Source organism: Scardinius erythrophthalmus (assembly GCF_964197995.2).
Source record: "Scardinius erythrophthalmus genome assembly, chromosome: 11".
Lineage (NCBI taxonomy): Eukaryota > Metazoa > Chordata > Actinopteri > Cypriniformes > Leuciscidae > Scardinius > Scardinius erythrophthalmus.
This window is the reverse complement of record NC_138231.1, coordinates 24622637-24637307: the sequence shown is the minus strand read 5'-3', so window position 1 is coordinate 24637307 and position 14671 is coordinate 24622637. Positions and strand designations below refer to the sequence as shown.

The window sequence follows — 14671 nt, the reverse complement described above, 5'->3', positions numbered from 1 at the left end:
GTTTTTGGAGGGCGAGCTTTTTAGAGATAGAGAGATTTGGTAAATAAATATGGCTGAAATTTGCTAAACGGATGAAATATTTTACACCTGTAACATTTCGCAGTATAATGGTATGATAACACGTGGTACCGTTTACTTTTCCCAGCGCTGTCCGTATTGACCAATCACTGACGTTTGTGATTACTAGATTGCTGTTTTCATTTAATCTCTTTATTTAAACAATCTGCACGAATTTTTATTACATGAAGCAATTTTCTGCATTTAATAGATTTAAAAGAGTAACGTTATACTTCGTATCGTACAACTGTCTCCATTGTGACAAAACCGCCGAGAGATTATAATGCGGTTGAATGGAGGTCTGTCTCTCTGAACCTCAACGCGCCTCCTGGAGGAAAACTGCGGGTTTCATTTCGACATTTGTTAGATTTTCCTCCTTCTAATCTTCTAATGGGCGGTGTCAAAATTCAGATTGTGGTACTTCCGGGACGAAGAACGGATTTACGGAAAGCAAAGAAGGACATTTCGCGAGTATGATGCACACACGTGAAACACACGAAAGCAAGGCGTTCTGTTAAAAACGTGTTTATTTTGCACAAAAATGAGCGTAGCAAGAGATCAACACGGTGGAGAGGTGGATGATGATCGTTTTTTCCTCGACCAAGTTCTGGACAAGTTGTATGATTTCGGTAATAGTGAATGTTTTAATAACAGGCTAACATACTAACACATTTACAGCAGATTCCGATTAACACCATTAATACCGCCAACATTTTGTTGTGTAGTAATGTGTTTACATTTACATTTAATACTAGTGCATTCAATGTATGTATGTATGTATGTATGTACACAGTATATCCCCAAAATGTGCTGAAACACTACTCAATGATCCAACGATAAACATTTCAAACAATAGTAAAACTAACAGTATATTGCCTTCAGCAAGTGGCAGTAAAAAAAATAAAAAATGACCCTTATTTTGTGTAAAGAATTTACAGAAATAAACGGTTCATTGTTATTAAGTCCAACTAGGCTAGTTTAGAAGTGCAGTGCATTGTGGGATACTGTATTACACACTGCATAATATAGTCATACAATCAAAGTATGCAAACGACAGTCTATGAAGTTTCTAAATACTGGTTATTGTATTTGATGTAATGTTTCATGTTTAGGTGATGGACAACACAAACGACTGAAGAAGTCTCAGAAAAGGAAGAAGAATTTTGCTAAAGATGCAGAGGAAAACACGGATACTGTCAAACATGACACGGACTCAGAGCAGCCCATGACAAACTCAACAGTATGTGAAAGTTTACCATCTGGAGCTAAACAATCTAATGTGGAGGTTGTTACATTTGTTGATCCTCGGAGGAAGAACAAATTACCAAAGGCTGTTGAACTAGTGAAGAAGGTAAGAGGAACATGAAGAAGTAGGCTACATGATCTGCATCTGTGCTTCACCTGAGCCCTAAATGCCATCCGACTGATGACTCTATATGCTAGATATATTGAATGTAATCTGGACGACCTACCAGTGTCAGTTATGCAGCTTCACTGCCATTCATAAATCCTCTCCCGTGGCCTCATGGGATAGTAAAGTGTCCATCGAATACACACTTCAGAATCTGGAAGTAGCAGGTCATCTGGGTACTTGTTGCCTACTCTTTTATGAGTACTGTGAATTCAGACATACTTCTTTAGTCACATACTGTTTTTCACCTACTATATAGTAGGGACGAATGTGATATCGGATGCAGCCATAGTGTTGGAAGTTATCATCCTTCCTTCACAAGATACCAGAAATGTCCTACTTCCCACTTCTGAAGTTATCACAGGAATAATGGAGGATACTGGGTTTATTCTTCTAGCCTATTTATTGGGAAAATCTTATTAAAGCCAAAATTACATTCATTGACAATCATAAAAACATTCACCACACTATCAATAGTCATCCTGTTGACGATTTTGGAATTTCCGTCAAATTCAGGCTGTTTTCACTGTGTATAAAACATACAATATGCTTCAAATGATTATTCATATGTGTAAATAATATGCACTACTTTAATGACAAGACAAGGCGATGTAGCTGTTGTGAAAAAAAAAACTAATAAACTTTGCCAGTCACAGAACAGCAGCAATCGTTTATGCCCAACTCTGGACCTTGGGGATCAAAATTATTCCTACGCTTCACAGTGGTAAATACTACTTGAGAGGCCATTCATGTCCGAGGAAAGTCGTTTTTATGATAATTCCGATGGCATGTGATTGTGAAGGCAAGCAGCATTTGCATTACTCTTTTTCCCTTGATAAAATGCCAATAGGATTTTGTCCATTGGCTTTTGGATTATTGCTGAAAATAAGCTCTGTGACCAACAAAAGTTTATGATTTTTACACTTTGGTCAATCAAGATTATCTTCACAAATCAAACACAACTCGTATGAATTTTTAAGCCTAAATACAATCACCTAAAGGAAAAAGCTAATACGTAGGCTATAAACGAACTACGCCACAGTCACATGTCTTTAACATTATCACCAACTCAATTAAGTTTCCAACAACTTTATTTACAAAATATTTTCCCTGAAAGTTTGAGTTATAATAGTTTGCAAAAGTGCAATTAAAAATGCCACAAGGTTTTTCAAGTTTACCTGTTCGGCGTGAAGAAGTTTAATGTCCCCAACAACCTCTGTAGTCCCATTTAGCCTTTAGCCACTTGTTAGCAACTGCCTTTTACAAGACAAGTAAAAGCTTTCAAAAATCACAAGGGGGAATTACTGACAAAATTCAAAGGGAATTTTGAATGTTTTTTTGCTTAAATGCCTAAAATAAGGTATTTGGTGAACACACAATATTCTCGTTTCACATTTTATTCTGACAAAATACTGTCATAGAATAAAATGTGAAACGAGAATATATAAATCTTTTGCATCTGAACTCTTCATACATGTATATATGTGTGTGTGTGTGTGTGTGTGTGTGCTCATAATTGCAAGCTTACATAAACTCGTGATCAATTTTACATCTCACAATTCTGTTTTATTTGTTTCTGCCACGGAATGAATGAGAAGATACAAAAGTAATTGTGATCTTGCAATTCATTTTTTTTATATACATACATATATACATGTGTGTGTATATATATATATATATATATATATATATATATATATATATATACAGTGAGGAAAATAAGTATTTGAACACCCTGCTAATTTGCAAGTTCTCCCACTTGGAAATCATGGAGGGGTCTGAAATTGTCATTGTAGGTGCATGTCCACTGTAAGAGACATAATCTAAAAAAAAAAATCAAGAAATCACAATATATGATTTTTTAACTATTTATTTGTATGATACAGCTGCAAATAAGTATTTGAACACCTGTCTATCAGCTAGAATTCTGACCCTCAAAGACCTGTTAGTCTGCCTTTAAAATGTCCACCTCCACTCCATTTATTATCCTAAATTAGATGCACCTGTTTGAGGTTGTTAGCTGCATAAAGACACCTGTCCACCCCATACAATCAGTAAGAATCCAACTACTAACATGGCCAAGACCAAAGAGCTGTCCAAAGACACTAGAGACAAAATTGTACACCTCCACAAGGCTGGAAAGGGCTACGGGGAAATTGCCAAGCAGCTTGGTGAAAAAAGGTCCACTGTTGGAGCAATCATTCGAAAATGGAAGAAGCTAAACATGACTGTCAATCTCCCTCGGACTGGGGCTCCATGCAAGATCTCACCTCGTGGGGTCTCAATGATCCTAAGAAAGGTGAGAAATCAGCCCAGAACTACACGGGAGGAGCTGGTCAATGACCTGAAAAGAGCTGGGACCACCGTTTCCAAGGTTACTGTTGGTAATACACTAAGTCGTCATGGTTTGAAATCATGCATGGCACGGAAGGTTCCCCTGCTTAAACCAGCACATGTCAATGCCCGTCTTAAGTTTGCCAATGACCATTTGTATCATCCAGAGGAGTCATGGGAGAAAGTCATGTGGTCAGATGAGACCAAAATAGAACTTTTTGGTCATAATTCCACTAAACGTGTTTGGAGGAAGAAGAATGATGAGTACCATCCCAAGAACACCATCCCTACTGTGAAGCATGGGGGTGGTAGCATCATGCTTTGGGGGTGTTTTTCTGCACATGGGACAGGGCGACTGCATTGTATTAAGGAGAGGATGACCGGGGCCATGTATTGCGAGATTTTGGGGAACAAACTCCTTCCCTCAGTTAGAGCATTGAAGATGGGTCGAGGCTGGGTCTTCCAACATGACAATGACCCGAAGCACACAGCCAGGATAACCAAGGAGTGGCTCTGTAAGAAGCATATCAAGGTTCTGGCGTGGCCTAGCCAGTCTCCAGACCTAAACCCAATAGAGAATCTTTGGAGGGAGCTCAAACTCCGTGTTTCTCAGCGACAGCCCAGAAACCTAACTGATCTAGAGAAGATCTGTGTGGAGGAGTGGGCCAAAATCCCTCCTGCAGTGTGTGCAAACCTGGTGAAAAACTACAGGAAACGTTTGACCTCTGTAATTGCAAACAAAGGCTACTGTACCAAATATTAACATTGATTTTCTCAGGTGTTCAAATACTTATTTGCAGCTGTATCATACAAATAAATAGTTAAAAAATCATACATTGTGATTTCTGGATTTTTTTTTTTTAGATTATGTCTCTCACAGTGGACATGCACCTACGATGACAATTTCAGACCCCTCCATGATTTCTAAATGGGAGAACTTGCAAAATAGCAGGGTGTTCAAATACTTATTTTCCTCACTGTATATATATATATATATATATATATAAAATAATTATATATGTGTATATGTATATTTTATATATATATATATATGTGTGTGTGTATATATATTTTATTTATTTATTTATTATTTATATATATATCCTCTAGGTAGTCCATCGTCGTCCGATGATGACTTCTCCTATAATTTGTGGGTTCTTTGATGACTGTATAGTCCGATGCGGGATGCACACTGTCTTTCAGGGCATATAAAAGTTTCTCCTGATGGCCTTAAGGGGGGAGGAACAAGCATGGCCTGCTTTCTCTGATGTCTTTTAATCAGGCGATGTTCAGTTCTCCTGTCTTCGTAGCTTTGTACTCCATTCTGACAGAGTTGCCGCCAGAGAGTGCGATTTGCTGCACTAGTTTCCAGGGATGTGGGCTTTATCACACACTTCTTAAGAAAGCCTTTCAGTTGGTCTTTCAGCCTCTTTTTTTGACCGCCTGCAGATCGAGAGCCAAGATGTAATTGACCATAGAGTATCTTACGTGGAAGGCGACTTGGCGGCATTCTCACAACATGACCAAGCCATCTGAGTTGGTAGAGCATTAGGGTTGCTTCTATACTCCAACAGTTGTTTTTTTTCAGGATCTCAGTATGTGGCACTCGATCTTGCCATGTCACTTTGAGGATACGCTGCAGGCATTTAATGTGGAAAGATTCCAACATTTTCAGATGTCGAGCATAGATGGTCCATGTTTCACAACCATACAGCAGAGTGGTGAGGCAGATTGCCCGATAAACAGCAATCTTTGTGTGTAGATGTAAATTAGCATTGCTAAACACTCTTTTCCTCAGTCTCCCGAATGAAGATGCAGCCTGCTTTATCCTGTGTTGAATATCTTGATCCATACTACAATCACCAGATAAGTAACTGCCAAGATATTTGAAGTGTGGTACTGTGGCAAGTGGTGAATCATAAATAGTAAATACTGGAGGTTTCTGTAGGGGATCCAATGACCATTGACAGAGGACTTCTGTCTTCTTGATATTCACATCTAAGCCCATCCTGCTGTACGCCCTAACAGACGCTTTAAGAGTTGACTGTAGATCTTCTGTAGTATGTGACACTAGGGCACAATCATCCGCATATTGCAATTCCGGCACACGAACCAACTGTAGCTTTGTGACTGCCTGGAACCTCCTGATGTTAAAGAGGTTACCATCCACATCCCTCATATCATTTTGCCTGACAATAACATAATCCAGAAGATGCCAGTGCTTGGATCGTGGGTGTAACCAAGAGGTTTTGTATTTGTTTTTTAATTGAAACATGGTATTAGTGATGGTTAGACTGTGTTCAGCACAAAGACTCAGGAGTCTTAATCCATTGGTGTTTACATTCCCAATGCCATGTCGTCCAATTATTCCATCCCAGATATCACTATTTCGTCCCACTCTTGCATTAAAATTGCCCAGCAGTAAGATTTTATCATGTCGTGGAACTTTCCTAAGGGCCTCATCCAGTGCCTCATAGAAACTGTCCTTTACCTCTTTTGCTGATGGAAGAGTAGGTGCATAAGCACTGAAAATAGTAGCATATTGTTTTCCAGCAAGGGGAAAGCGGAGTGACATTAACCTCTCGCTGATGCCAATTGGGGTTTCAGTGAGGTTTGGGAGAACGCTATTTTTAATCGCCAGACCGACACCATGTAGATGTTGTCCTCCTATAGGGTACCCTCTCCAGAAAAATGTATAACCCTCACCTTCCTCCTTCAATGATCCTTCACCCAGAAATCTGGTTTCACTTAGTGCGGCTATATCGATGTTATAACGTTTAAGCTCAGCAGCGACCAATGCTGTCCTTCGACTAGGTCGATTACTGCCATAGTTTAAATCCAGGAGAGTTCTAATGTTCCATGTTGTGTGTATGTATATATATGTATATGTATATGTGTGTGTGTGTGTGTGTGTGTGTGTGTGTATATTTATATATGTATGTATATAAAAAACTTCATGAGTAAACTTGGTCACGAGTTTATATAAGCTTGCAATTATGAGTCACAAGTACCTTTTTTTTAATGTTAACTTTTTTTATTCTGTGGCGGAAACAAGCTTCCATAAATTACGACATCTTCCAGCAGGAGCTAACTGCTAACTGTCGAACCTTGATCTTCTGGGTAAATCCATGTCTAGAGCACAAGGGAATTCAAAGTCTATAGGAATTCAAAGTCTTGTGCATGAAAGAGTGAATGAACTCTACAAAAAGTAACAGCTGACTGCAACTGCATTCACTTCTTATCTGTTTTCATCCATGTTTATCCTCAGGGTCCTCCTGATGTCAAAGAAAAGAAGAAAAAAGTCCCAGATGAGAAACTAACGATAGAAAAGGTGAGATTTTTTTATATTTTTCTAAACTTAGTGAGATGGTTATGTAGTCAGCATTTAAAAATTAGCATAAAATGAAAAATTCATCCTATATATATTTTGAAGTGCATATGTTGTCAGTGTTGCCAGATTGGGCGGGTTCCCGCCCAATTGGGCGGTTTTGAATTTGATTGTGCGGGTAAAAAAGGGTTTGGGCGGGTGGACAAAATTTGGGCTGGTTTGGGATCAGTTCGGCGGTTTTCAAACATCTACATTTTAAAGTCTAATTGGTTAAAAAACTAAAATAAAGTGTGCATGTAGTCCATAAAATCAGTCATCATGACATTACTGTACACACACGCCCATGCAGAGTCAGCTGGCATTGGTGTTGACATCACCGACGAGCACGCACTTTTAGCCAATCAGCGATCAGCAGGCAGATGCGATTGAGCGCGATAAGTTGTAGCTGTATATTCAAGTGATGGCTAATGCCTCTACTAAGTTGTATGTACACAGTAAAGAGTGAGATAGTGAGCAACTCTAAAAATGTACACGTGGTGGGAGATATCGATGGTGACTATAACTCTGAGAGGAGAGCACAGTTATGTCCATGGTCATGTGCACACTAGCCTAACTGTACCAGACATCGTCAACTTTACACCGTCCAGACTGCACTATACTCGCCCCTGACACCTGCTGAAAAAGGTTTGAATCAACGATGAATCAGTTTTGACTGCTAAATTCTGCGTTATGTTCTGCATTGTGTACTTTCCTAGGGTTAAAGTCATCGGTTCATTTCTTGATTGCCGTTTTGACAGTGTCCATCTGGACATTTTAGTCATATTGGCTAATTCTCCTTAATTATTGCCGTTTTGATCTGTTTTCCTGGATTTTTTTTTTTTTTTTATTTATTTTTTTATCATTGTTATTTGTTTTAAGGAGATACAAATTGTGCTTATCAACCTTGAATGACATGGTAATGAAATTATATCATATTATTTTGGCAGTAAAATTTTGGGCGGTTTTTTCTTGTAGTGGGCGGGTTTTGGTGAGCTTTTGGGCTGGAAATCACCGTTCCAATCTGGCAACACTGTATGTTGTTGATCTTAATGTGAACAACTCATCCATGCATATTTTTTTTTTTATATTGACCTCAATGTCATAACTTAGTAAAACGACAGACTTGGTGACAATACCGGACTCGTCCAATCATTTAGTCCGCTTAAACCCCGCCCCTTTCTTACGATTGACTGGATGGATTGAACCAAGTCTCCGCCATTTCTTGATAAAGTATTTTTTTTTCACTTGGTTGTGTCACAATATTGAAGAAAATATCTGTAGCTATGTCTGTTTCATCACGACTTCAAGACATCATGCTACCAAAAAATAGGCAACTTAATTATCTTGCTGAGTAAGATGCTTCAAATAGGGAAATTTCCTTCATGAATCCTGCACAGACAATGCAGTCCCTTTGGCATTTCACTGAAGTCAATGGGTCTGTCCCAATACCCACATTTGTGGTCTTTTCACTTGACCAGTTGTCTACTTGCATGACGTATTTCCTGTATTTGGCCCTAGTGTTCTAGTGGGCTTGAAGTCTGAAAGTGTGTAGAACTTTTGGTTAATCGATGAGACACACATCATAGTATTTACACATTTTAATTACAATATTTTGCACTTCAAACTTGACTAAATGTCTTTTCATTAGGCCCTATATAACACACAACACAATTTTCAAAATTGTGTGAAAAAAATTTATTGAAATGTAGAAAATATATATATTAGTTAGAACTCATTCGATACTAAAAAGTATCAACAAATAGTTTAAAACCATTTTTAAACAATTTGTTCTCCGTGTACAGAGTGATATTCTGTATATGGCTCCAAGTCAGTAACATCTCATTTGCAGTATGATGAGCCAGTTATTTCTTCAATGTCCCATGAACTCGTGTCATGCGTGTCGTCCACAGACCCGGCTTGAGGTTCACAGGTTTGGACTGTCAGGGTACGAGAGGCAGCAGCAGAGGGTCTTTGAGCAGGACAGAGCCATCATGCTGGGAGCCAGAGTGAGTTCAACACATCCAATAATCAGGCCTGAAACATACTTTAAGCCCTTTTATCTGCTTTGTGTCTGCATTGCCACAAGGGGTGCTATAGCAGACCAACAGAATCTCACAGAGAACCTTAGGCCGCTTTTACATTACAAGTGACCCAATTCTGATTTTTTTTTTTTTTTTCCTTAAATGTGGCAACAATCAGATATAACCCACAAATGTGTAAGCAGGAAAAGAGCACATGGATAACGATATTCTCAGATCGGTTTCAGGCCTCATTCAAATGTGGAAATAAATCTTATATGAATGGGATACGTGTATTTACGTCTGCCATGCAAGCGGACAGATCGGATATTCCCATCAATGCAAGTCATACATCGTTGAAAAAGCAACGTTGGAGAATGACATAAACTTAGGTGGACCCCAACCGCGATCACGACTCTTTTTGGAGGACGAAGGCTCCAACTCAATGTTTTTCTGACCTTTAAATATGGTGCAAAAACGTTTTATTTCCTAAGACTTTTCCGCTCACCCTCATGTTGTTCCAAACCTGTATGAGTTTCTTTCTTCTGTTGAACACAAAAGAAGATATTTTGAAGAATGTTTGTTCAAAGAGTTGATGGACCCCATTGACTTCCATAGTATTTCCCCCCCATACTATGTTGTCCATCAACTGTTTGTTTACCCATATTCTTCAAAATATCTTCTTTTGTGTTCAACAGAAGAAAGAAATTCATACAGGTTTGGAACAACATGAGGGCGAGTAAATTAATTTTCATTTTTGGTGTAAACTGTTTTTTTTTTCTCCTATAGCCCCCTAAAAGGCAGTATGTTAACTACAAAGTGTATCAACAAAACATAAAGGAACGGAAGATGAAAGAGAAAGAGGAAGCAAAATCCGTAAGTTCAAAATTTCTATTTGAATGGTTGTTATATGATTACTTTTTAAAACACTTGACTTCTTCTGCAGCGTGTACAATCGTTCTGCTAACTTTCCTTCTGTGGGTCTTTTGACAGGAATCGCAGAACAAAAGAAGGAAAGAAGGACAACCAAGGTTTGTGTTTGTTTTGAGCACAATGACTGTAAGAAGTTTCATTTGTTGTTCTTTGAGAGTTGTCATTTAAGTTATATTGGTTCTAGTTTTTTTATGCTTGATTGTATTAGCACAGGCTTAAGGCCGTGAAGCCAAGCCAGTGTCAAAAGAACTAGACAACCCAAGACTGTGGTCCACATTAGCAATATTTTGCAGGCAAAAAATTTCTATAGTGTAGTTATATATGAGGCACCAAAGTCACTTTAAAACCAAGCATCTTTTCTCAGCCTACTCAATGCGGCGAATTTGCGTCACCAACTAGCCTGGGTTTCCTCATGCTGCCTTGTGCGCAGCGTGATTTTATTCACGCTGCTAGGCAGCCTGGATTCCATGGACCAGATTTTCGCCTCAGCGAGGGGACCAATCACAGAACGGGGAGGGAGCAGCAAGACGATGACGACGTCTATGCGACACACACCGAAGCAGTTTGTTTATATCTATGGATCCAACATGGCAGCAGACGCGAAGTTACCTTTCGATGCAGCGTTAGATAGTGTTCTAAGTAGTTTAGAACGCAAGTTTATTTCGTCTTCTTCCTCGTCGAATTTCTGTCGTTCTACATACGTCATCTGGTATAATCGAAACGATTGGCTATGAGCTACGTACAGGCGCATTTGATAGACATTCGTAGCGCACAATAAACGGCTCTGGGCATTCGTAAACCACGCCTCAAATACGGGAAAATGAACGTGGTTTCCAGACCACGTCTCAATGAGAAAGAGGTCTGACGTTGGCCAGACTAGTCACCAACATGAACGCGAGTGAAATCCGCTTGGAGAACTTTTTCGCCACCTTGTAAAACTCAAAAAGTAGACAATTCCTATATAAGTGACTGGATTTTCCCCCCCAAACTTTTGCAGAGCACTGGTAACTGTCAAGATTAGTGTTGCTCATTTTTTTCTTTTCTTTTTGACTTCCCAGGACTGAGAGAAGTAAATCCTCCTCTAGCGGAGAGCTCGGTGGACAAGTCGGACGCTTCAAAAATGGAATGCTGGTCTTGAGCTCCAAAGACATTCAGAAATATAAAGTTAAAGTCAAAAAAGTAACAGCTGATGATTAGCAACAGAAAACATTTCTACAAGCAAGAGCATTTATATTTGTTTGGAATATCACACTTTGACTGAACTGGAATTTAAATGTGCCTTACTTTACCTAAGTCATTATACGCACACATTTACATGTCCGTGTTGTTTATTTTCTGGTCTTTTCACTTTTGTGTAACTCATCTTTCACTGTTTGTGCTAAGGACATAAATGGCACTACTTATGCTGCATTTTGAGGTGTACTTTTACATTTCTACATGATTTAGACAATTTTTGGGATGTGAGCCTTATCTATAGACCCAAACCATCCAGAATACCTTGGCAACATGTTAACTCTTTCCCCGCCATTGACAAAAATGTCCAACTTTCCTTGTTTTTACTGTTATTTTTTTACAGTCTATGGGTAGGAGGCGCTATTACACAACGTCTGAAAGAGTACTGAATCTCCTGATCAAAACACAGACGAAGAAGCAGAAACAAGCGATATCATAGACCTTATGCGCCAGAGAAACGAGGGTGCCGCCATCTTTAGAATATTGTCTTTTAACTTATGTTTTTGCAGTCGCTCTGTATATTTCTATAGCATTGCTTTCCAGGAGTAATTAGCTTTTGAAGTGGGTTTAATTAATGTAAAGTTAACAAAAGTTATCATGAGGATTGTAATGTTTAAAGCAGATGTCTTAACAAATGTCAGACGACCGGGAAGATTTTAAAACGAGCCGTTCATTAATAAACATGCAAAATCGCTGTGAAAATACAGACCGGAAATCAAAAGACAACGAGCGCAGCGCTGAAAAGGGGCGGGGCTACATAAGCTCAATATATGCAGATGCATTATGTAAAATAACACGGTCATCAACATTAAACGGCATATAAATCAAAACTGTCTAACGTTGCTGAATGAAATGTCAACCCATAGGACTTAGGACATAGACCCATTAATGTCGAGCTGTAGGACTGAAGCTTTGGGGGTGTTGATGGACTCGATCTACTCAATCTATGTTTGATCATCGTTCTTAATCCGATCCAGATATAGTCCTCGACAAAAACATGTTTTTTTCAGCGTTTTGCTCAAAATGTTGCCTTTTTTATGAATTTTACCCACATTCAAGTGTTGATAAAAAAGAATGCATGAACAAAATATTAAGGGGGCCATGAAACTTTTGTGAAAATTAACAAAAATTCTGGCGGTGGCTGGCAACTTTTTTCAAAAACTCTGACGGGGAAAGAGTTAAACACCTTTGCAATCACCCTCAACAGCCTAGCATCATAGGGAAGTGTAAAAATGTAGTTTTATTAATAATAAATAACTTGACACTGATTTTTGGAGTTTAATCCATCTGTGTGGCAAAAACATGACCTGACGGCTGTAAGACAATTTTAAGTCAAGTCAAAAAGAAACAAAATCCCAGATGAGAGACTCTGAATAAAGACACGTGGATCTGTCATCACAGTTTTATTGTTTATTAAAAGGGAAAGACGCTGTTTTTCTTCCACACTAAGTAGTAAGAAAAGAATGTCATATACAATGTATTTGATATACAAACCACAAAGACGTACAAAATATCACATTAGTAAGAGGAAACGAGAGCTCAAGATCACACACAGAAGAAGAGCAGCGAAGACTCAGACTCACACACACCCACACGTTAGTTTTCGTCGAGGATGATGATGATGTCGTCACACAACACCAGGGCTGTGTTCGTGTGTGGCCTGTGTCTGAGGATCAGTGGAAAGATGCATTCGAGAAATAGCTTGTCTTTCCTTTTCAAACTCTTCACAATGAGATAAGCTGAGGGCCAAACACCAGACTAATGTACATCCACACAAGCAATATGCTGTATATATAAAAATAAATCCTTAAACGCTTGATACAGTGACAGATTTTCTGTTAATTCATGGGACTACAGGACATTTTCTGATGATGGTCACACTCATATTAAGCATTCGCCTGTATAACAAACACCCCAAGACCATTTCATTTTGTGCGTTTTCAAAAGAATCACAAAGAGATGGGATTCCTCTATTTTGGAAAAATCCAATGGAATTCATATGTGCTTTCTGTTGATGGGAGTTTCTTCAACTTTGGCCACTTTTTATGTTAGGTCAAATTAAAAACATATCCACACTTTTACAATGCCATTTATACATAGATTGAATTGTTTTACCTTTGTCAAAGACGCAGACTTTCAATCTTTATTTTTAATTATAAAAAGAATAATAATTATAATAATATTAAAAATTACATAAAATAAGAAAAAAATTGTTATTGTGTGTTTTTGGAACAATAATGCAAAAAAAAAGTATGAAAATATTATCTTCAATTAACTGTGTATTTAGGATACATAAAATGGTAGCTAGTTATCAAATTAGCCTTAGCAAGATGCACTGTTGGACATTGTTAATTGGGACAATTTATGAGAGTTTATTTTCTAAAAGTTTACGAGGCAAAAAGTCGCCATTGTTGAAGAAACACCCGCATATGAGGATGTAGTTTGTCAGTTTCCAGCCTGGTTGAAAGCACACCACATTCCCAAGAAACGTCGCTAATTTTGGCAGATTTGTGTGAATGAGGCACAGCACGAGGTTAACTTTCTCAGCCTACTGAATATTCAAATTGGGAAAAGTAGGGGACACTATTCCTGTCTGAGATCTGGATATTTCAGGTCAATAGGGATATTGGTTAAATAAGTAAACAATTCACAAAGTAACTTTTGCCTAACTGAATATGTCAACCATCCTTACAGTACACATCCCTCCTCCCAGGATTCTTAGTGTCATATAGTATTTTACTTTACACATTAATTCTCCATTCCTGTACAGTTGCTTTATTATCATACATATACAGTGTGCACTCAAGTTCTCATGTCAGGGTCATTCCTAGCCTAGAAATCTAGACGCACCCTAGCGGCAGCAAAATGTATTTTGCAGCCAGGGCAGTCTAGCAACTCTCCATTGACTTTCAAGCTGCAAAAACCTAAATTGGGTCAGGCCAATCACATCATGTATAGAGTAGGCGGGGCGGGCTTAACATAATGACGACAGAGTTGTGACAGTTGACAGCCTGCCACTTGAAACCAAAGAAGAGCTGCTGCTGCTGGAGAACATCTTTAGAATCGGAGGACTTGGAGTTAAGTTTTTCTTTGAGAAAAGAGCATAGAACGGCACTTAAGTCATTCTTAAAAAAAGGAAGATGTGTTTGTAGTTTTGCCGCCCAGATATGTTAAAATCTATCAACTAACGTTAGCTCCGCTGTTGGGAAAACGCTCTGGTTGGTTGAAGCGCTGTCCTATTGCGTGCAGAGGGAATTTGAAAGACAACTGTTTATCCCGCCCCTCGGATTGAGCCGTGTCTATGGAGAGTTGCCAGAC

The 14671-nt window shown here is 38.7% G+C and overlaps 1 protein-coding gene across 1 annotated transcript; it reads left to right on the top strand.

Moving 5' to 3' along the window:
• The first annotated feature begins 368 nt into the window (after positions 1-368).
• fsaf1 (40S small subunit processome assembly factor 1) lies at positions 369-13170 on the top strand. Its single transcript, XM_081378561.1, has 7 exons — positions 369-686; positions 1170-1408; positions 7071-7133; positions 9080-9175; positions 9977-10063; positions 10181-10218; positions 11179-13170. The coding sequence occupies exons 1-7, from the start codon at positions 599-601 to the stop codon at positions 11315-11317; spliced, it is 750 nt and encodes a 249-aa protein (XP_081234687.1). The 5' UTR covers positions 369-598; the 3' UTR covers positions 11318-13170.
• Positions 13171-14671: the final 1501 nt, after the last annotated feature.